Source organism: Pararge aegeria, chromosome 6 (genome assembly GCF_905163445.1).
Source record: "Pararge aegeria chromosome 6, ilParAegt1.1, whole genome shotgun sequence".
Lineage (NCBI taxonomy): Eukaryota > Metazoa > Arthropoda > Insecta > Lepidoptera > Nymphalidae > Pararge > Pararge aegeria.
In genome coordinates this window covers 11,287,188-11,311,736 of record NC_053185.1, presented here as the reverse complement: position 1 = coordinate 11,311,736, position 24,549 = coordinate 11,287,188, and the positions used below count along the sequence as shown (strand labels likewise).

General features: G+C 36.2%; 1 protein-coding gene across 1 annotated transcript in view; it reads right to left on the bottom strand.

The window, feature by feature from the left end:
* Nucleotides 1-24,549, bottom strand: part of LOC120624538 (atrial natriuretic peptide-converting enzyme) — a 35,031-nt gene that overhangs the window by 8,763 nt on the left and 1,719 nt on the right. Inside the window, exons 2-4 of the mRNA XM_039891147.1 lie at nt 13,687-13,879; nt 4,503-4,716; nt 1,236-1,389 (exon numbers count right to left, since the gene is read on the bottom strand). Coding sequence (XP_039747081.1) covers nt 1,236-1,389; nt 4,503-4,716; nt 13,687-13,879 — 561 coding nt within the window. The remainder of the gene's footprint in view (nt 1-1,235; nt 1,390-4,502; nt 4,717-13,686; nt 13,880-24,549) is intronic.

Genomic DNA, 24,549 nt, shown 5'->3' with positions numbered 1-24,549 from the left:
TGGGACAATAGAGAGTGTTATAGTATTATAATATGGTTGACTTTTACTTTCAGAATTGTAATCCTTATTTTCAGGACGTCAGGATGACATTCCTGACGTCCTGAAAATAAGTACAATAATACATTATATACTACTATAATACTATATAAAGTGAACTTAATGTGGTGATAGCCTTCGGCCTCCCTTTCGGTGGGACCCAGTTAGATCCGAGCACGCACCTCTAACTTTACGATTGGGTACTGTAAGACGTCTTAGATTATTATATTATATTATATTCCGTCAAGAAATTCTTATATCTAAAAGCCCGAGGTTAGAACATTAATGTGGAAATCATCTCAAGCCGTCAGACATTATTTAAAATTCAAAATTCATTTATTTCAAGTATTCCTAGTTTATATACACTTTTGAAAATCCAAATCAGCCTGTTTGTAGTAACTCTACCTCCGGTTCGAAAGGCAGATCCTAGGCAGAGCCGGCAAAAAAATCATCAGTTCGCTTTTTTTCAACATAATTTTACAAGCTTTGGAATTTTCTATCTTGTGAGACATTAGTGCGGGGTGGCCTGCTCCTAATGCTCTAATACTTTATGCTAAAAACTACCAAGAAGGCCTTGTCGTTAAAAAATTCATCAATTGTATAGTAACCACGGTTTATTAAGTATACTGTAACACATGGTTTAAACTTATGCATTGGTAGGTCCAAAATTATTATTCCTACATTCCATAAAACGGGAACGATGCCCGTATCGGAGTAGCACGGGGAGTGCAAGCTCTATATTCCTCTCTCCTATTAATATCATGAGAGAGGACGCCTGTGCCCAATGGAACGTGAATAGGCTGGAGATGATGATGATGAAAATCTCTTTCTAGCGGAAAGAGAGCTTAGGCGATTTTTATTTTAAGTAGAGCTATAGAGGCAAAGTACTATCTACCGCTGTTTATTTACAGCTTTGCTGTGTTCCGATCTGGCGGTTCCCGTTGTAATTAGAGGTAGATAAGGTTAAACACCCCCACGTTGATAGGGCATAGAAGAGCCATCCCCATGTTCCGTCACTTATTACTATAAAAACATCTTTGTTACTTACTTAGCATGTTTATGTAGACATTAAGTATATGGCATAAATATAGATCAAGGTGGAAAAAAATTATTAAAAATAAACTGAATCAACATTGGTCCATGAAATCAGGTAGATCGAAAAATCTGGAATCAAAACTATTCATTACATAATGATTTACCTCTATATGCAATGTAGTTGGAATCACACCTAGCCTTTGGAAGTAGGGTGCGAGAAGCTCCCTTGTCAATACAGCGGTAACTTCTGGCGTGTTCACCGCCGTGAAAATGGGTTCGAACGAGACTTCAAAATGGACTCGCGTACCTTCTTTGACACTGCAATATATAAAAGAAGTATTAAATAAAAGCGTTTTAACATAACCTTTTTTTTGCCGTGGTGAAAAAGCTTTATGGCTACCTCTGTCCTTTTGGGCAGGACAGAGGTTATGTGGGACTCGTTTACCCAAACTAAAAACCACCACGGCATGTCACTCTCGTTGGCTTTAGTAGACGTCCGGGAAACCCGTAGTATGCTTCCCAAACGTCTACCAACCGCTCCAACCGATTGCCAGGGCTACTACGCTAAGGAGGAGGGGACCAACATAACCGACTTAGATATGCATTTTAATTAAATGGAAAAATTATAGGTAAATGCCAACACATTTTTTTGTGTGAATGCTAACTATGACAAGTTAATTTATTATTAAATAATATAAAAATTGTAAACTGTATTAATAACATAATAGGAATGCAGATATCTATATTAATTTTAAATACGGTGATAAATATTAATCGACACACGTATTATACAAACCAATATCCTTTTGGTTTGTGGTTTTACCTTCGTGTGCCTTCAAGGAATTGTAACATGACTCATAAAAAAAATAATCACATTTACATCTGATACCTAATCAGCATGCTATTAATTGAATTTGCTATGAGAAAATCCGTCTGAAAAATTGTATGCCGCGATCCATTTACATTTCGCCGTGTCGTGTGGGACATTATAGTATCAATCTTATGCAAAAAGAAACTTTTATTCGAGAGCTCTTTCTTGAATCTATAAATAATTACATTCATAAATGCAAAAAATTACGTGATGACAACCATAACATAAGCTGTTTTTACATTAAGTCAAATGGGGTCATGGATTATTATGGCAGCAGAAAAAAAATCAAGGCCCTTGGCAATATTAAAACAATAATATATACAAACGCATAAATATATATACGTGGTTGTGAAGACCAGTTTTTATGGTTGTCAATTACTTTTGTGAAAATTTAAATATGTGTTAGGTAGTGAAGATTATAATCGTTCGTCTATATCGATTATCGACTATTAATGATACTTTTTATAGAATGACTGTAGAAGAAAGGCATACGCCTTTGCGAATGACCTCGTTTAAGAAATAATAAATAAGAAACACATTTATATGCTACAATATTTTGCCTTTACATCAGCTGATTCAATTAAATTATACGTTTATTATAGCACTGTTCAAGAAGTGTGAAATAGTTAGATGTTATTACGCTACTCCCTTCACACAGTATTCTTATTGACAACAAACAATCGATAAATAATAGATTAATGAATATCGATTTATAATGAATTTCGAAATTAATGCTTAAGATTTTTTCCACCGGGACGCGCCTTGCGGAACAGTTGTGCGATATGCGATACTTGTGTATCATATTGACATGGGAAAGTTAATGCGTGCTTGGTTTTCTAAGCTTTGAACTTTCTACGTTGTTCGACTACTATTGAAGGTCATTGGCGGCCCTTTCTTTTTGTGATTTGAATGCCAAAAGTGTAAATTACGGTAAATAACAATGGCGTATCTTTAAAGAAAGTAGAGCAAACTGACAAATTTATGTCGATCTGATTTCGAAATCACTATACTCTTTTGATTTCGGTATACTCTTCTGATTGATGTCGAACTAGTTCAAATGTATATAACTCACCTATGATGATTTTACATTGAATAATTCACAATATAAGTAATTTTCCTTGCTCTTTGTAATTAAATGTGAGCAATTAAACAATGGAAATATTCGTTGTTCTTAGGTAGGTAAAAAAGTACCTAGTTATTTCAAAAATATTTATTATGAAGCGGAATTGATGCATTAACAATATTTATTATAATGTTTGAATCAAACATTTATTTGTATTATTAGATTTAATAGACTAAATTGTTATTAGATCAGTAACCGTAAAAAATACTGTACAAGTTATACGTCACTTTCTTTTATTTGTGCCATAATAGTCAATAGAAATAATAAAAAATAATTGTAATAACGGATACTCAGAAGTTTTAGTATTATGGCCCTATAGCACGCTCAAACTCAGCCGCGCAACTTGTCGAAAGCGAACTTTCTCCTTATAAGCTGTTGTTTCTTTGTAAGATTTACTACAATTTTATTTTTATGTTAGCAGCTGCAATATCACAGAAAATAGACAGTCGTGAAGTAAAGCCTGACTTAAAGATTGATTGCAATTGAATTGATCCGTTTGCTATGAAAATAATGTTGCTGTTTTTATTTATTCATATTTTACAATGCAGTTCTGCGGACAAATACCTTCTCAGATAATAGTTATGAGGCCACCAAGGGGTGGTTACTTTATTCGGAGTTTTATTTATTATACAGTTAGGAGTTAAACATGTTCAACGTTGCAATCGCTCAAAATCGAGGCATTAAGAATCAGGGAATCATGAATTAGTAACGCTTAAGATTGATGCGTATACACTAGTAGTGGACGAATAAACATTCATTCTATTTTGCAATACGCATTTGATAAGCCACGTTTACCAAGTACCTGCCTCATCGTTGTAGCGCGTAGAAGTGGCTTGGTAGGTAGGTACATAGTGGGTTTTCATATAGACACAGATACTACAATCTCAGTAGGTATCAACTCGAATTTATGTTACTGAACTCCACCCCCACTCTTTAGAGAATACTTAAATCCGTTGGTTGGTGATTATAACCGTATAGTCACTAACATGTGATAGTTAAAGCCCTCTAACCCCTATTTAAGCTACGTGGAAGATCTATGCATTAAATCTGTCACTCCTGTGAGAAAAGAGGCCCATAATCAACTCAGGCCCATAATTTCTTCTGCGATAGGTATGGATATAATTTGCTGATGTTGGAAAAGAGCAACCTTGACAAAGGCCGAGTTTCTTGCCAGCTCCTTCTAGGTAGAATCTGTCTTCCAAACTGATGGTAGGGTCGTAATCTGGGTTGACGTTTAATACTTATAAGCACTTTTGAAACGTCAAATCTGTTTATCCGTTTTTTAGGTTCTTGATGATGTCGAGAGCGCATTTCCTCAACGTTTATATTGCGTCTTAAAAATAGTTCCTACATCTATATAAAATATCTGCCATATTTTGGTAAAAAAAAAAATTACAGCTATGTAAAATTTGTTAGCTTTTGTTAAAAGTAACGTACTTATCCAAGGCGAGAATTTCAGCGGCCACAAAACACGACCTTAACTCTGAGTTCACGTATGTGTCATAGAGAGCCTGTCGCAATTCCCCATCTCTTGTACTGTTCCCCTTGACCTCGGCCGCTTCGTCACGGTCCTCTTGCGCTCCCCATGATGAGGCCACAAACGAGCCCCGAAAAGTTTGCCGGTTCAGTGGGTCCCCGAAAAGGTACATGTCTGGAAAAAAAAGGCGCTGAATTAATTTTTATTTAAACGTAGAAGCTTTTTATCCTACAGTTATAAGGTAATGTTTTTCAGTGCAGGGTTATTTTTTGTATCATCTTTCATGTTATATCTATATCCAGATATTAATTCATTGATATCTCTTACAGCGATTGTTATTAGTTCTGTCACTGAATCTATGACGTTTGAAATTAGTGTTTGAACGTGTAATATATAACAAACAAAATGATACCTGAACTTTAGGTTCACACTAGTCACTAAAAGACAAAAAATTCACCTCCACTAAAACCCTGAAAAACTTATTGTTATTCTGTTTAAAGATTAAATAATGTTCGAAGTATGAATTATTTATACCTTTGTAAGATAAGTTAACGCTTTTAATAGACCGATTAAAAAAAAAGTTATGAGTTTAATAGTTAGAAGGTTAGCAGGCTTTTGCGCAGGTGGGTTCCTTTTTTAGTGTGTTCTCTTTCTTCGCTTCTAGATGATGTCAAGCAGTTCTTTGGATTTGGAAGATACGGTCATGTTTTATAGTAGACCTTAGCTAAAGTCCTGAGTGTGAGGCAGATCAAGAAATATCTTAAATTTGACATCATCCGTACTTACTCGAAAACTGCCAACAGGACCCTATAACTAAAGATTCGCTTACCGTTCGTCTGTCCGTCTGTTTGCCAGCGGTCGGCTGTACAACGTCGTATCACGTACGTATCTCTAAACCTTTTTTTAATAAGTACATTGTTGAAATTTCACAGAATGTGGATTTCTATAGCTAGTATAACAACATTTGCAACAGTGGTTTATGTTAAAGTTGTTTGCATAGGGATCCTTTTTAGTTTAAGTAAGGCAATACTCTAGCTTTTATTATTGCACTGGGGTATGGAACCTTTTTCTATACTTATAATAAAACTGTAACTGAAAGATTTCTGTACATTTAATATTTTTTGAAAATTTTGGGGTGCTTTATAATCGATACTGAGTCGAAAACAGATTTTATTTAATTTTTTTCTGTCTGTCTATCTATCTGTCTGTCCGGGCATCACGTGAAAACTACTGAACGGATTTATATAAAATTTGGTATAGTGGTAACTAATATTCCGGGTCAACATATAGGATACTTTTTATCCCGATAAGTTTCCTACGGGAAATGGGATGAAAATTTTTATTAATTTTACTTTATAGCTCCGTGAAATTTGAAACGATTGGAATAATTCTTTTTTTATTTGAAAGTGTATACTATCAACTATTGTCGGAGATAAAGGACATAACTCTTCACAAATAACAGCAAGTCGCAAGGCATATGGGACAACGATCGAATGAATGCGTATCATCCTACTAATATTATAAATGCGAAAGTTTGTGAGGAGGCATGTATGGTGGAATATAGTTTGGAAATAAAACTTTTTAGGTTTTTTTTAAGATATTAAAACCTGTAATTAATATTATTTGGTGTAGCAGCAGTTGCGCGGGAAAGCTTGTTAATAATAAAAATAATATCTTTATTTTATCAAATTAAACGTATACATTTTATGAGTGTGAAGCCCGTCTCCTGCGGTAGTTTAAACTGTATTACAGGAGACAGTGTCTTCCCTATATCTATGGTCTAATTAAACAAACGTTTGACAATTTTACAGGGAAAATTATATAAAGGAAAAAAAAGAAATAAAAAAAAGAAAAAAAAAAGAGAATTATATAAATTTTTGAGGCCGGTCCTTAGGTACATTTAGGATTTGTTTGTGGGTGTGCGCGTGTTTGTATGCGTGTGTGTGTGTGTGTGTGTGTGTGTGTGTGTGTGTGTGTGTTTGTTTGAAGGTAATTTTTATTTTATTTTAATTAAAGAACAATAAGATTATCCACCTCATGGCAAGTGGAAATATATCGCCTATAAACCGAGTAGCACTTCGCAATGCATGCAAAAGAAAAAAACACGTCCTACAAAGTCCCAATGCTCACCAACCTGAGGCGTAGGTTTTTATTAAACCGGCAACCGCGCCCTTCAGACCGGAACATGGCAATGCCGCTTATGAGCAGAAATAAGCATGGGGGCAGTGGCGTGCATAGAGGGTAAGCACAGGGTATGCAGATGATATAAAATGGAGAAAATCTCCAGTACGAGTTATAAAAACGAAAGGATAGGCATTGTGAGAGTTATAAAAAGCCCACCCTTAAGTATTTATAACTACTACTGGAGATTTTCTTCATTTTATATCATCTGCATATCCTATGCATACCCTCTATGCACGCCACTGCATGGGGGTAGTATCTACTTCCCCCGACGGGTTAGGTACTACTATGAAGGCACTACTAAACATACCTAGTCAGGCGCTTTGTCTTGTTCTTTCATTGGGTACTTAAAGTAGCGTTTTATGTGAAACTTTCTCTCTCTCTGATCATGTAGACAGGTATGCACATTTTTGCATCAAACACGTAAGTAGATTTTGTAGATAGAGCTACTTATCCCACGTAAACGATACTTACTACTACCTATAATTTAATAATGAATTCTCATCAAGTTTTTATTCATACTTAAACTGAGTATTTTAATGGTTGAGTGCTCTTATGTTATTTTATGTTAATTAATAGGCACCTTGTAAATTACAATTTTAATAAACTTTTACTTTCGTATTACACCAAGTCTAAAACTCACTTAACTAGGTAGGTATGCTTATACATCTACAAAAGTAAAATTGATAATTCCTCGAAGTGTAGGTAAAACAGTAATAAAAATTATAAAAAAGCAAATGACACTTTGCTTTTTCTCTTGTTTCAAACGTGTCTCGTTGTAATATTGACCTTTGAAAAAAGTAGATCGAAACTGCAATGTTTCCTACTAGATCGCGCTACAGTCGCTATAAGACTGATTTAATAGAAGTTAAAGGCATGGCATCGACAGTATGAGAGCCGCAGCTAAATTGGTTAAAGCGCTTAGGCCGCGCGAAAATTTTGATATGCATTCAAAATTTATAAAATCAGCAAAAGTAACAATTAATAATGATAGTACAATAGTATCTACCTAAACATCGGCCGAAAGTAAATAAACTGCGTAACAAAGTGACTAACTTGTAGACTAACTGAAAATAGCGAAGTACAAACCTGCTATCAGGCCTGCTATAAGTGAATGAATTAGTATCATATGCTATAAGGCTTTAAAAAAGGGCCAATCTAATGGTTGCCCGAAAATCAGTCTACTAGTATTCCAAATTTAATTATGTTTATTTTGTCAATTTCTTCAATTATTGTACAAATTGTATTTTATGTACCTACCATTTTTTTTGTGATATTTAAATAAACCTTATTTAACTAGATAATGCTGTCTAATAAAACTTTTAATATATTGAATACCCTTATTCTATTGTTAATAATTACTGTATAACTATTAAGTCATCATCATTTTATGATGAGTTTATGAGTCGTTGATGACTTACGGATCCGAAATGTGGTCGCTTACTATGGGCCTCATAAGAAGGCTCAGAATCACTCAGCGGGCGATGGAAAGAGCAATGTTGGGAGTATCTCTTCGTGATCAAATCAGAAATGAGGAGATCCGCAGAAGAACCAGAGTTACTGATATAGCTCAGCGAGTTGCTAAGCTGAAGTGGAAATGGGACCCCATGTTGGAATGGCGACCCCGCACAGGTAAACGCATTGTTGGTCGGCCCCCAACAAGGTGGACAGACGACATCAAACGAGTCGCTGGGAGCCGCTGGAAGCAAGCGGCCCAGGACCGTGGATCTCTACAAAAGACCTATGTCCAGCGGTGGACTTCAATCGGTTGAAGTAATGATGATGATGATGATGAAGAAATTATTGAGTGCACAGTAGTGTGGTCACAACACTTACGAGTAGCTTGAAAGCCATAATGAATTCACTACGCTTTGGAAAATTACTCCGTGCAAATTTCTTTGCTTTTCACGGATTAGGAATAATAAATTAAGCTAATTCATTGTTAATCATGGAATTCCGGAAGGTAAAAACAAAATGACTCAAACTTTATCGTGTTCCATTAGGGAGTTTTATGGCCTAGTTTAACCTTGCTGCACTTCAGATGAGCCCAGTGGTAGATACATAAACATGTATTTTCATCGAAACAAGAACCGTATTGGAGCAGTGGTAGGTGGGTCTACGCTCTAAAACCGTCTCTCCGATGTGAGATAAGCCCTGTACCCAGTACCTAGTGGGATGTTAATAGGCTGAGGATTTATTAAAGTCATATATGTGAAATACCTTATTATCCGAGGGGAAATTAGGAATTAAGAACAGCATAGGTATACTCCAACAAAAATGAACCGTACCTTATACATAAATACTGATACAGATATCCAGACACTGAAAAACAGTCATATTCATCACACATATTTTCGAGTTGTGGGAATCCAACTATCAGCCTCGGACTCAGAAAGCAGGGTCCACTGTCCACTGCGCCAATCGGCCGCCAAGTTATGTGCGTAAGGGCGGGTTACCACCAGCACAGAGAGGATAGGAGATCTCGGCGGCTCGGCACATCGTGCAGCTTATTTTCACTCATGCGGAGCGAAAATGTGAGCTGACTTGAGTGAGGCAATGCTGCCTCTAAGTTGAGATAATAGAGAAGTTTAGTTATCATCATAGTTGGTCATCTCACCTGCGAGCCACCTGTTAATTGCGCACCGATCACATCTCCGTAATTAGCTTACTCATAGAAAAATAAGACATATAGTATATAAAGTCAAAGTTAAAGTCAAAAATATCTATATTCAAGTAGGCCCGGCCCATAGGTGGCACTTTTGATGCGTACATAAGAATTACACGGTAGTGAGATGATGGCGATAACCACATTCGTAAACTTAAAACTAAAGCTGCGATGATATCTGTCGAAGCTAAGCGCATGTTAAAGCATTGCACCACCCCGTTGAAGACTTAATCGTAGACCAAACCCTGAATAGCGCCCTACCACCCACAAAATAGTAGATTTAATTTATATACTTACTTATTTACGTTATTTTTTTTTTTACCTACTCCGAAGAAATATAGATACCTGCACTATATGCCGATATTATGTATATTTAGATCATACATGAGACCGTGCATATTGTGCTGTGCGATATCTATCGGACTATTTATGCACTTGTTGAGGCGAACGCAAGGCCACTCTGAGAGCCTGGCCTTTAAGCAACTTGCCGGGCCTCAGTTAAATGTCGTCGTCGTGTTAAAAACTATAATTTACCAAGAAAATACGAGAAATAGTATATAATTCGTGAATCATTTAGAAAAAAATTATTGCTTCTCTCTCTCTCTATTAGGTATCTATGTAACTATATATAGGTAACATAACTTAACCCTTCTTTCGTTCCTTCCGTTGACATCTTCTGTGAATCTTACGCTTCACTATATAGGTACCGCGACCCACCGCTTTGTATCGCCCGCCATGATATTCCTTCCTATGTTTGTAGCGTAATGTAATTGGGCATAATAAATTAAAAAATCCCTATCCCTATCCCTATTATTATTACTTTACTAATATAATGTCAATGTAAGTTTGTTTGTTACGCTTTCCCGCAAAAACTACTTAATCGATCCTCATGAAACTTTGTACACATATTCTTGGAAGTATTAGAAGTAATATAGGATACTTTTTATCCTGACATTAAGCTCGGTTCCTTTGGGAGAGAGGATGAAAGTTTTGACTATTTTACACCATAGCTCCGACAAATTATAACCGATTTAAATCATTGTTTTAGTACTATGGAGTTTATAATATGTGTTTAATTTTGTGGTTGGAGATAGAGGACAAAACTCCACAGCGGACAGCAGCAAACCCCTCATTTAAGGCTAAGGGATACTGAATACTTTAATTTTTTTTAGACCTACTACTAAATTGAATGCCACATTAAAAAAACAAAATCAAACGCAGATGAAGTCGCGGGCAACAGTTAGTATATAATATCCGACTCAACTGGTCATTTCAGAGTTGAGCGCATTCATAAAAATAATAAGCGAAAAAACAAACTCTTCATTTTATTAGATGTATCTGTTAGTATAGGTGTGCCTACATTAATAAACTATTTTTTTCTGGCTAGTGAATAACAGAATATTTTAGTAATGAATGCGTCGCGTCATTCGATGACAATTTAAGAGACCGAATCATGCTTTAGTCTTACGTAAGAAGAAAAAGTAAATATCAGACTATCCGTGTAAAGGTACCTATTTATATCAATTTTCTTGGTTTTCTAGTGAGTTCGTTACATAATTAATAGGTTAGTATACCATACGTAATAATGATAAAGTAAAATACCCGTGTGAACGTATAGACTAATCACCAGTACGAGTTTGCATATCTCGACAGTCGTTTTCGTGAGTGTTGATATTATAAAGTGTCCGTAAAGTTTACTGAACAATTGAATAAAATTTTGTAAGCTATTCGGCTGGTCTTGGTCGATCCCGGCTTATCCACTTTGCTACGCGGACACTTTTGTTTCAGTCCATAGGGTCGACCGAAGTCACGACTTCATAAGTGCAGACATTGCAGAGATTTATACAGGCTGATCCAGGTGATCGCGATGTCACGCCCTGTGGGCCGTGGCAGTGAATATTTGGTTGTAGTGAGGGCCTTCTACAAACGGTTGTTACACCGGTCGGTGGTATGCCTTGAAGTCTCGCCTCCATACCCAAAGCTATTCGCGGGGAAATAAATTCTCCGGGTATGGCCATTGGACTAAGCGACATGAGGGCTAGAGTCCGTCATAAGGCCTTTGGGCCGGTCGGTTACCATTGCGAACCTACCTATTTACCACGGTACCACCTTCATACTCACATAAAGTTTACACTCATTCATCGTCATTACGTTGGTTTTCCTAATCCTAAGTTTGCCTGGAAGAGATCGCTACTAAGCGATAAGGCCGCCCTTTGTATCCTACTTTTTAAGTTTATTTTTGTTGTGTCCATTGTTTTTTTTTCCTATTTGTGGTGTACAAATAAAGTGTATAAATAAAATTACGTTAAAATAATTAAATAGTTCAAACAAACTAAAAAAACACGCTTGGTATAAAAAACTAAACTAATTTCTTTTAGTTTATTCATAATAGAATTTTTTTTTAGTTTTTCTTGATCTATTATTTTTATTAGAGCAAAATTAATCGGTAACCCATCCACCATTAAAGAGATAAATTTTTATTTTTTTATTCAGTGTGCCCGTCTCTCGAAATGCAAGTTCTAATTATTATTTAAAACAGGCCATTAAAAAGTAATAGCTAACGCCCTAATGTGACTGCAATAATTTGAACGTTAGAAGCAAAAATAAACTTGCAGTGCAGTACACTAGACTACACAAAATAAGCAATTCATTTAAAGGAAATTGTATACAATTTTACAATAAATTACCGGTTGATATCTTGGGGATGTCACTAAAGAAGTTCAAAGTTTGTATTAAGCGAAAGCTTATAGAAAAGTCCTATTATAGTATAAAGGATTACGTAAACGATAAAAAAGCTTGGGTGTAAACAATTGCTCTAACCAGGTTGCTTCTTAAATATTTTCTAATGACAATGTGAGATGGTGATAACAAAAAGAACACCCGGCTAAGTTTGTTGTGGGCTTCTTCTTAGACCAGGGCGCGATTGGAACCCTCGTAGCTTTAGTTTTAAGTTTACGATTGTAGTTATCGCCATCACTACTCACTGCTATGTACACATTTTGTATATAATAACGCATCAAAAGTGCCATCTATGTGCCTATTTGAATAAAGAAATATTTGACTTTGACTTTGACTTTGCCCTCTACCATCTAGTAGCTTAATGTTTTCTGTGGAATTTCTTAGGTACGCGAACGCCATAGGTTTTTTACATTTGGGTCTAGATGGCGCTGTAGTAAATAGTAAAAAATCTTATTTCTTATAGTGAAAATTGGAATAATCTTTTCAGATTAGTGTATTGTCATCGGTCCTCGATATGTCTACAAAGTTTGAAAGAAATCTGACCGTTTAAAGTGTGTCAAAATCGCGCCCAAAGAAGTCGGTTACAAACAAACATACAAGTGAAGCTAATATAAAGCGTGTAAAAAGGAAAGGTAGAGCTTAAAAAAAGGAAAGGTAAATTCTACCTTAGGTTTACGGTAAATCTTACCCTAGAGCTGAGATAAATATACCGGTAATAGCCTCGTAGCGGAGGTAATAGGTACCGTATGTATACCGTCTAGAAATACCAACGATGTCGAGATTTGCGAATTCGTACTACGGATATTTGTGTTCAATGAACATTAATGTACCAATTTGGCACTAGCAGCATGAGCCAATGAAGCCAAGGATTACAAGATACAAAGAATGTTCGTTTAAAGAATATAAAAGAATTCTTTGTGTCTATTTAGTTTACATGCACGGATGGTTGAGTACAAATTGACTGTTATATTGTTAGATGTACCTAGGAACGGCTCTCTGGTGGACAAATTGCTGTTGTGTTTGTCATCGGTAATTTGTGATCTTTCAAGCGCTTGATGAAATACTTAACACCATTTTTATGGCAGAAAATTTACAGTAGATAGTATCGATATATTAAAAATTGAATAATATCGAGAAAAAATTATTTATTATTTTTGCACATACCCCGTATTTGGCAAATTTTCAACCAATTACCGGCCCACTGCAGGGCGCGGGTCTTCTCTCAGAATGAGAAGGGTTTAGTCGATTTAAATATTATTTATTTATTAAATAGCTCATTCTTAAATTAGTACCTGATTCAAGTAGGCCTACTTCAGCAGCACTTTTGAAACGTCAAGTCTGTCTGTTTGTCTTTGTAGTGACTCTACCACCGGTGCGTAACGCAGACTCCACGACTTTTAAGCATCTTTGCCATTAAGAAAGACATCGAGTAGTAACGTCATTGTTATAAGTCTGTTTAATAACACATTGTTAATATACTCCATATCGAACTAGGGTTAGAAAGAGAGTTTAGATTAGTTTTAGTTATCTTTCGATACAACAAGGATAGTGGTACCAACGGCCGAGGTATACGGCGACGGCAGCCAGTAGCAACAGGACGAGCAGCGCGGCCAGAGCAGCGCAGCATCCGCGGCAGGATCGACTGAGCTTTCGTCGCGTGAATCTGATGTCGCTGCTCACAGACATCGTGGACTCCGGCGGTCGATGAGAGCGGCATCGGCGCTGCCCACTCCGCGACCAGCCATAGCCAAGCTGAAACCAAACATGGAAACATTTGTCGTAATGCTGTATTCCGGTCTGAAGGACGTGGTTGCTGGTGTAATTACATGAACATGAGACTTAGCACCTTCGTCTCAGGTTGGCACAGGGCAACACTATGCAAGATGTCTTCCTTGCATGACCTGGAAAATGTTGCTCTGTTTATAGGCGATGGCTTACCACTTACCATCAGGTGGGCTATCCTTTTGGTCCATAGATTATATAGCCCTATAAAGGGATAGAAATTGGTTAGAAAGAGGATAGAGTCCTACGAGGGGATGGAAATTTGTTGCCAAAATTGGCGGGAATTGTCGATTGCTCTACCAACTCTGTACGGCGATGCCTCTTCCTGAATAACCTTTTTAACTGTCTTACAAAAGGGAGAGGTTAACAATTCGGTAGTACTTTCGTTTTTTTTTCTTATGTTTGTTACCTTAGAAATTTGTCATTTAGAAACCGACCGGTAAAGAAATATTTTGTAAAAGGTTATGAGCAGTAGAAAAGCGTGAAAAAATACTGAATACATCTAAAATGCAAGAAATATTTTCTATAGCATTTCTAAGTCGGTGCCAAGTAAGATCTAGTAAAATTACTGGTTCTTTCTTTGATAAATACATAAAAGAGAATACGTAGAAGTAATATTTAACATTTTACTTGTTTTATACGACTATACGTTACGATAATACGTTATATTATACGACTCAAAAAAAAACTATTTTTCACTTTTTTTTTTATATTTTGGTAACGTAGTTTTCGTGAGTTCTCTTACCATATTTTCCTTTTAGTCGCATGTTATTTTCAAAATGACGATTACTTTAACTTTATCACTGACAAATAAGAAGGTAAGAACCTAGCCTATACCTAACTGTAACAATTTTCAACCTAAGGTTGTTCATCAAAATCTCCGATCGACTCAGAAAAGAAAGCAAGCTTAGTCAACTCGTTAATAAACTAAATTTAGTAGGACATCATAATTTTGTGAAATAAGGACGACATCAATGAACCGGTTTTAAGTAGGTTAATATTTTTGTAGGTGGAACCTACTTACATATTTCATATTTATACATTTGAAAATCTCTGTCCTTCTTTATTCAATAAAGTGTTGGCATGACATACCTACGCAAGTGTATGTATGTAATGTATAGGTACGCTATAAAATAAGTTGATCCATTATTTTAATGGACCACGTTATTTCGGTAATTAGTTTTTCTTCGTTCCTTTTAGTCGTTGAGTAAACTGTCGACTGTCATAGTCATGCTTCATCTCTTTTGTTTGCTTACATAATATGAGCGACGTAATTCTTTACTTTGTAGAAGCAAGCATTTTCAGTGAATTACGTCTCGCACTTTCTGACTTAAGTACCAATTGCATCTATAACTTTTTTATGTAATCGCTCTACCTAGTTACAAATGTTAAATGAAATCATGTGAACCGAGATTCTTTTATTTTTTATAAGTGCACTTAAATGATTTTAAATAGGTACCTACCTGCTTACCAAACGTAAAAGATTTTATGTATTTCATCTTATACTACCTACCTAGGTCATTGATAAGGTTTTCTGTAAGCTGTGATACTATATTAATAACATTCGATAGCTAGGTACTATTTCGTAAGGCTTCAAATATTAGGTACGTATATACTCGTACAAGCCACGTAAGCCTCATATAGGTACTTGTACGAGTATTATTGTCAACCTTTCGATTTTAATATCATCTAGAACCTTAAACTTACCTACCTTAGTTTATATTCCGTAATAAATTACATTTAGTAGATCGGCAGTAAAGCGTTACAAATGCCAGACGTTCGAAATTGGTCATGTTGCGCCAACCAAGTTCCGAGCAAGTTGACATTCCAAGTGGAAATAGATGGGCCAGACAAGATTATTCGATAAAGAAGAAAATTAAGGTTTTGAAGGACAATTGATCTCATAGAAAATGCAAATGTACTCAAACTGTTTTTGCTGTTAATTAGATAGGTAGGTTCTATGATGTATCGTTTGCTAAGAGCCAACTTTACTTTAATACTGTGAGAGTATATTGTAATAGAGTTCGTGATAGCGAAAAGTATAATGAAATGCTTACCTACCTACCGGCTACCTGCTGCGAATAACGTTACGCCCTTTTGCGGTAACCAAAACATGATCAGCTGGCATTTAAGCAAGCGTAGAACTTCGAACAAAGAGAATATCGATGAGGAATTTGGAGTCAATTCAGTCTCACAATCACACAGGTTTGAGTTAAGGTGCGCGCAAGGCCAATAATAGAGGTCGTAGAGATCAGAAATACAAAACTGCTAAAATGACTTTGTATACGATACCTTCACTAAGAAGGTATCGTTGATAAAACTATTGTAGATATATATTTTTTAGTAATTTATTTTAACATCTTTATTGCGTAATACAGGAAGCAAACTATTAATACTCTTAAAATATTACAGGCAAAAGGACCTTATCACTAAAAGGGATCTCTACCTAAACCTTAGGAATATACATGAGAGGTAGGAAACCGCAATCACAAAAAAAACACATTAATTTACACTCTAAAGTACATACTATTAATAATTAAGATGTTACATATTAAGAGAATAAAATATACATCCAGATATACATCGATCGACCCAAGACTCAACAGGTTACAATATGCACCTAATTAATTCTGCGTACCTAATCATTTTCTACCTTACAGTAATTCTGTAAGGTATGGTGGTGTTCTTGCATAAAAAGGTATACAGCGTTATAAGTAATTCAAAATAGTGCAACAATCATTAAGTATTTACGTTGACTTCAAAGAAGGCATGTGCAAATTGCACCTGCCGCCACGACCTACATCTCTCCACGTTTTTGCTCGCCGCGGAACAAAATGCAAACTTCAAAGTCGGGCACGGCGCACGCCTCAGCCTTTTCGTCGGTTTCTATTGAGCTCTACAGCATCAATAATGCGAACGCCCTCACTTTCATTCGGTAGCTCGTTCGAATTGTCACTATGTACCTACACCTGTACTCTTAGAATAATAAATTGTCTCTAACTGGATTGTACGTTTCAAGGTCATGAACAGAACTAAATACATTATTGCAATGTAAATTACCTGTGCCTAAGTGACGATAGGTGCCGTTTTATAAAAGCTTTCTCTTTTAATGCTCTACCGCCATTATTTAGATGTTTTTTTGTTAGCGGACATTGAGACCATGAGGTTCCAACTGTCAACATTTTGACAACTTTCGAAAATCTTTCAACTCTACCGCCCATACTAGTGACCTTAAGGACATGCGATTTCCTCATGATACCTTTGGATATAAATAACATTTTGACTCTACACTGTTGTAGATGTAGAGTCCACCAAAATAACAAAAAAAAACTCTCCCACTTTATTATTAGCTTATAGATACTTTGATAATATGTATGTGGGTAGGTTGATAAACCGATTCATCCCCGTTTCATGGCCAATTTACTTTATTATTTGCTAACAAATAGAACCTTCTAATAAAATAGCGTCAGTTACGGTTCAGGAATTACAATATGAATAATTAGTGTAACTTCAAAATTTTTAAATTTCCACTCCGTGTCCTAAGTGTTTTCGAATAACGGAGCAAAATAGATTGTTTGGACAATAAAATCTTTAAAAAAACCATAAGTTGCAAAATAAAACTAGTGTTTTGTTTGTAGGTAAATGTAACAAGTTTTTTTCCATTATTTGTAACGTTTGTGAATTGTCCTTCGATGGCTTCTTAATATATAATTTTTATGATTTACTTTCTGTGATAGCTTGTTGCGAAAGCTGTCCGTCAACTGCGATCAAACCACTTACAGAAAGGGTGATCGACCTCATTCCCTTTCTTTGGAGCCCCAGAGAGCACGTAACCAGTCAGTCCACCACCAGGTCTTTATCAATAACACCTTTAGTTATCCTAAAATCACGAGTAACTTTATCATGCAACATTGGATTGATACTCAGTTAGAGAGGAAGACCTCTCGCGAAAACTTTCGAGCCTCTATAATTTTCGATTGTTTGATTTACCTATAGATCCTATGAATTTTGACCCATCTGCTGAATATGTAATCTTACCTCTCGTCTCTCCTGATCAATATGCTTACAACAAACTTAAATTATCCTTGCCTAAGAGTTATTTAACTTAGCTCACTAATCAGTATTGATGCAGCTGGGTTGCTTAGAGTTATATATCTCACTCATATAAAAGAGAGGACGGGTACTTATACCGCTTGGCTGAAAACAGACGTGATGGTAAAAGACGATGGAAGTGCTTGCCAAGAAGACGACAAGTTGTCATACCTACTACAGTTGGTGGGGAAAATGGAAAGGGTATTCCAGATCTTTGCGATGCGTTCGAGAAACAAGGAAGCTTCTTTCGTGCCCATTGTCGATGATATATAAACGAGGTTTGTAAATTAGTGAGTTATGTGAATAAGCTGATTAAGCAAGCTTCGTGATAAGGCTTAAGCGTAATCACTGGATGTATCATGTAATCAATAATAACGATGACACGCGCAATATCGGCACCTAAGAAGTAATTAGAAGCTGGAAGTGCTCACGATTAAATGTGAAGTTGATGTGAAAGTTGATATTTAATTTATCATCCGGTCCAAGCGACACTTATGTAAAAACACCTACTCATAATATGTAAGAAGTAAGTAGATATTAAATAAAATATATCTAAAATATTTTTGTAACTCTTTTTCGGTTTCCCATTAGAGAATTAGAAATAAATGCGTATACGTTAGTCATTATGCCATATCAAAATCAGCCTTAATCATGTAAGAGTCGTTTTATTATAATTTATATTACTTATATACCTAATATTTAGGTACCAGTCTGCCAAAACTGAAGCGACTAAGAAACGAGTTAGCGATCTGCATTTCTAATTTAAAAATTCTGTACCCTAAAAGCAAATGTTTCGGTTTTAGTGACCCAATATGGAGCTTAAAAAAGTACCAGTACCAAACTGAAGTATTACACATTAGATAACACTCAACATATTTATCGTAAAAACATAGGTGTATATTGAGTCAAAAATTCTTGGGGGAACACACGCGTAAAAGCACTGCCTAGCCTAAAGTTTTTTGTAATTAGGTTAGAAAAAGGGTTTTGACACAAATTTTATCTGCCTGCCTGCTTAACGCTTATCCTGGTAAAATACCCATTGCACGCCACAGGCACACATGCAACAGCCGATACTTCAATTTTAATTTATAACTCACTATGTAGTATACAATTTGTAAATTACCGCGTTACTAATAGGACATAAACGGTTAGGACAAACATCGTACCATAAACGCCTACCATTAAACCCAACAAATATTGAAAGCTTCCTTTCTCATAACAACAAACGTAATTTTTTATTTGTTAATTCAAACATGGATGAAACCGCAGCGCACAGCTATGTCTAATGATTAATGAAAGATGTAATTGGATCGTAGTGGTTGCTCTTGACTAACTGAGATATGTTGTAATATTAGCTACGTTTATGTAGACTAGGTAATTAGGCTACTATTCACACTCGATTGTAGTTATCGCCATCACTACTCACTGCTATGTACACATTTTGTATATAATAACGCATCAAAAGTGCCATCTATGTGCCTATTTGAATAAAGATATATTTGACTTTGACCTTGATGATGATGAATGTATTGCTGGACCCCCCCTTAGGTGGACAGACGACATCAAGGATTCACTGGACAATTGCGGCTCAGGGATTATGTAGGTCGTGACAGAATCTTATGAATAGGTAGTAATTTTTATTTATATTTTAAATTTTGATGTGTTGGTTGCGGTTAATAAATGTGATTATTGCAATATATATAAAGCTCTTTTTAATTAGGATGGCTTCGTGACTCGTATTATAATATTATGCCTATTTGTAGACCGTGAACTTTGTTCACCTTGATGTAACATTTCAAAATTGTATGTTATATGCAAAGAAGTGAATAGCTTAGTGCTATGTAGATATACAACATAAGGTTCGTTATTAGTTTATCATCAACAACTACAGCCAATTAATGCCTCATTGTTGGGCATAAGCCTGTGCATCCAACTAACAATGGAGATTTTAAGACCAACCAGGATGCTCCAAAGCGCGTTGGCTGCTTATTATCACATAACCGGTACCGACGGAGGACGGCTCATTCATGTCATAGGACTGACAAATCATTCATGTCATAGGTTTTAGATTTAGTGTATATAGGGTTTACTAACAGTAGGAAACTTGTGTGTCTCGTTGCTAACGAAGTCTAAAATTTTCATGGTCGAAATAAATCTTTTTTATTTATTTATTTCCGAGATGGTACTTACTACAATTTTAACCTTAAACCTTATACCTAATCGAAAAACACTCTTTGTCACACACTGCCGTCACAGAATATTGCGTGCAAAGCGATCTTGTGTTTCTCTCCGCAACCAGTAAGCGAACAGTGTCTGTTCGGTGTTCGGTGAAGAGCCATGATGTAACCGGTTACAGTACTTTTAAATTCCCAAGCCTCACTTGTTCAGATTACATCTTTATTTTTCGTTATTTCGATTAATAGTTTTCGTTGTCGTTAAGTCATTGAAATGGAGCTACTGAAGTGGTAAGGGAGAAAAGTGGTCTGTCTGTCATGTAAGCTGTAGATACGTTAATATGTTAGCCACTGTACGTCGCGTTGTGGTCAGCGAACTCGCGGCGACCCGGATAGCGTATAAAACTGTGCAGCCGTTAGCTTCTATGCCGACACACTTCTACTCTCACTTAGTGATATACCGAATCAGTACTTAGTAGGTTTCAAAGCTCCGATTTTGAAACTTTAGTGAAATCTTACCTAAATACTTTTTGTGAAATAAATTTTGACTCCTCTTCATATCAAGAAGTATCAATTTATGCGCCACAATTTGTGTTTAAGAGTACGTAACGATTTTAATGTAGGTACATTGTAGAGAATGGTGTTTTTTGTAAAAAAGGAAGTCCCACAATTTAACCATTGAAAGAATAAACTTTTTAGGTCTCAGCTTGAACTGTGGTATAAAGATTATGTACTATACGATAATGTAAACATTGTTCAGACCCTAGATGGACACTCAATGTGTATATAAAATTCAAAAGGAGTTTCTTATTTTTTTGTAAAACAGGACCTTTATAGGAACCCAAAATCAGTTTATATTTTTTCAACACAATCACTTGACAATCTTGGAAAAAAAAATCTAATGAGAAACTCCTAGTACTACCTATTTGAAAAATCTTAGGAGCTCTGTTGGTACATAATGTTTGGGAAATTGTTAATTTTCGGAAGGTCCGTCAATTCATTTATGATTTCACTGATTGTAACACAGAATAAGCAAGAGTCTAACGAATTTGGTAATAATTTAATTCTAAGCGCGACTGCGTGACGAGTTCGTTGGATTCGAAACTAGTCTGGCTAGGACGCCAGTCCCAGCCGGTAGGTATTATCCGTGAAGATAACAGCCGGTTTTATTATATTTACTAACGTATGACTCACGAAACCTCTCGCGATTTATCCGAGATTAAAATATTCTAAAAAAGCGCATACGTAAGTTCAAGCCCTTTCGAAAACAAGGATTTTGTTTGAATTGCCTTCATTTAACACCTTTAAATAATACTTACAAGTTGTGTTTATTCACTAGACATCGGAAATATTTTCATTTCCGCTCTAATAGCGTTCAGTTTTTGTAATACGACAAACTCTATGACGCCAGTTGAACTACTTTATACAAACCACAAGCTGTTTCTCGCGACTACGTCCGTGTCTGTCTCCTGAATGAAGTCTTATCGCATACAAAATTAATGTTAAGTTCAAAAGCTTGATACAGTTTTGGAATAAATAATACACTATCAACATCGAATCGAATCTACCCATAATAAGGCCCACTATGAGGAACGGGTGTCCCCTTAGAATGAGAAGGGTGCAGCCCGTAGTCCAACACGCTGGCCAAGTGTGAGAACATTATGGAGAAATCTCAAGTTTTTCACCTTTGACGCAAGTATTAGATAATTGTTAAGTAAGCACCTAATTCAGAAAAGTTAAGAGATGCGATCTGGGGATCGGATCGGATCGGAAAGGGTAGCCAATGCTTTACCCCCTAGGCTATAACAGCTAATGAATATCATGATAATGATAAATATGTACCTAGGTAGATAACTATACTTATTTATCAAAATCGATTGTTAATATAGGTATATAAAATTAACAATTATTAAAGTAAAAATATTTTAATTACGACAACGATTGTTACACGATACTTGATTCGACTAGTTATAATTAATTTCGTATCGCTTTAAGTTCTATTAGAAAAACTATTAAATGAATTTTGTTGTATCAAATGTGACATTATAACCTAAAATTTAAACTTTGCTTTATATTAAGCACTCAAGATGGACAAAATGGTATTTTATCTATGGGTAGACAATATATATAATATTTTTTTAACAAATGTGCTTGTAGTGCTTTTTGATTTAATTTTTTTTCTGGAACAAAAATAACCTATAATAACCTATGTACCAAAATTAAACTAAATAAAATCTAAATCATCTTCGAAACCACCGCAGCGAGTAATAAAAGATGCTATCAGCATAGCCCCTTTTTTGAGAACTAATTTATTTAACCGCATTGGAACAGTGTGGTGGGTCTAAGCTCTAAAGCCCTAGGATGTAGACAGCCTTTGCCTAGCAGTGGGGCTTTAATAAGTACTTTAATATAAGCCCACGAACTCGCATAAGAAAAGTGAGTTGAATCTATGCTCTAATCCCCCTAGTTCATATTTCAAGCGAAGGCACCGACACCTAGACACCAAGCTATGACACCGAAGATCTGTGCTCAGCAGTGTTTCATAAATAGGCTCGTCACTATCAGGATTATCAACTCATTACCAGCCTACACTTGTCTCCTCTCAGAATGAGAAGAGTTTAGATCGTAGTCCACCACGCTGGATTGGTGGACTTGACGCGCCTTTGAGAAGATTTTAGAGAATTCTCAGGTATGCCGGTTTCCGTCACTGGTAAAGTAAGTAAGCGATGTTTAATTTGCTTAAGATGCAAATTTTCCAAAAAGGAGTCTGAAGTACCAACCATTAGGATATCCAGTGGCGTGCACTTCATGCATGCACAAAAGCACTGCCTACCCTAAAGTTTATATATTACTGGTAACGGAGGAGCTTTTTACCGTTTTGTGCAATTTTCCTGCAGTATGCATACCTACCATGTCAAGGAACCCAGTGCACGCCACTGAGGATGTCATGACTTTAAGATCATTATAGGGATAAGATGGTATTATTGCCGGCTGTGTGGTGACGGCAGATCAGAATAAAGTGGTCACCACCGCCACCCCTCTTTCCGCGGGTGTCAGCGCAGCGTGGTGATTATGGGCAAACGGTCCCGTTGGAAGATCTTTCCAGGAGGTCCAGCAGTGGACGGTTATAGGCTTTTGATGTTCGAAATAAGTAGAAGTTCATCACACATTATGTTGGAAATTGCGGAAAAAGTTATATCTGTATCTCATTATAACCTACCTAGGTACTTACTTTTGATATCTTGTTATAGATAATGTTTTGCTCTATTTATGTTACCTTTAGAGGCTGTTGTCACGTTACACGAGTGAGAGGCAATGCAAGGACAAGCAACATTAAATCACTTGATCTTAGTTTTAAATTTCCTGCTCACGAAGGTATGCGTCGCCGGCCCGGTCTACCAAAACCAGCAATGTAGAGCGTGGAGTAAGGGCCAGCACAAAACATTTGGAGCTACTTGCGTATATATCTAACCATACACCAATTAACTCGCTGCTGGCATTTTCGACTTCATGAGGTTTCATCACGAGGTTTTAGGTTCCATTCCCGATCGTCCGGGAAGCATATAATGGGTTTGCCGGGCGTCTAACAAACGGTGGTTTTTAGTTTGGGTATACCCCCTTTAGAGGGGGGAGTCCCACATAACCTCCGTTCTGCCCAAGGGTCAGACGTAACAATAACGCTTTTCCACCACGCCAATAAAAAAAGGTTTGATTCCCGATGTGGATCAAAACTTTGTTAGCTATTAGTTTTTTTTTCTACCTATTTTTAAGTTGTCAGTATAAACCCGGGGTAAGGTATTTTGCGTTTAAAGGCATGTTAGGCCGTGAGTACTAGTTATGCGATAAATGATAAAGATTGTGAAAGCTGTCCAACCTGCACAAGAGATGCGTGGTAAGTCTTAGACCCCTTTTCCTATTAATGATACAGCCAGCAGTTTGAAAGTAATCGGCCGAAGATAATGAAGATAATGATGATAGCCCAACGAGCGCTAAGTAAACTGAAGGTTATAGTAGAGTGTTTATTCCTGTGTGTTTAGAGGGTTTATTAACATTGCTATCCTTTCCCGCAAAGAGTATAGTAAAAAAACATGGCACCTTTCTCAGATCTGTCAATTTTATTTATTGTTTAGATATTTCTGAAGAACAGTTTCGTACCAATGACTAAACGTTGCCGTAGAAACGACGTTTGCTCAAATAAATTCTTACCTACTACACTACAATGTGCAATGTTTAGTTCTTACGAATTATTTGTTCGCAGCTTCTCGTTACTTAGGTCTTTTAGAACGCACGTCCTTTCTGCCTGGGCAATAACAACGAAAGACGAATAATTTTGGGTTTGCAGAATTTTTTTCGATAAAACTTCGTCTCGTCTGC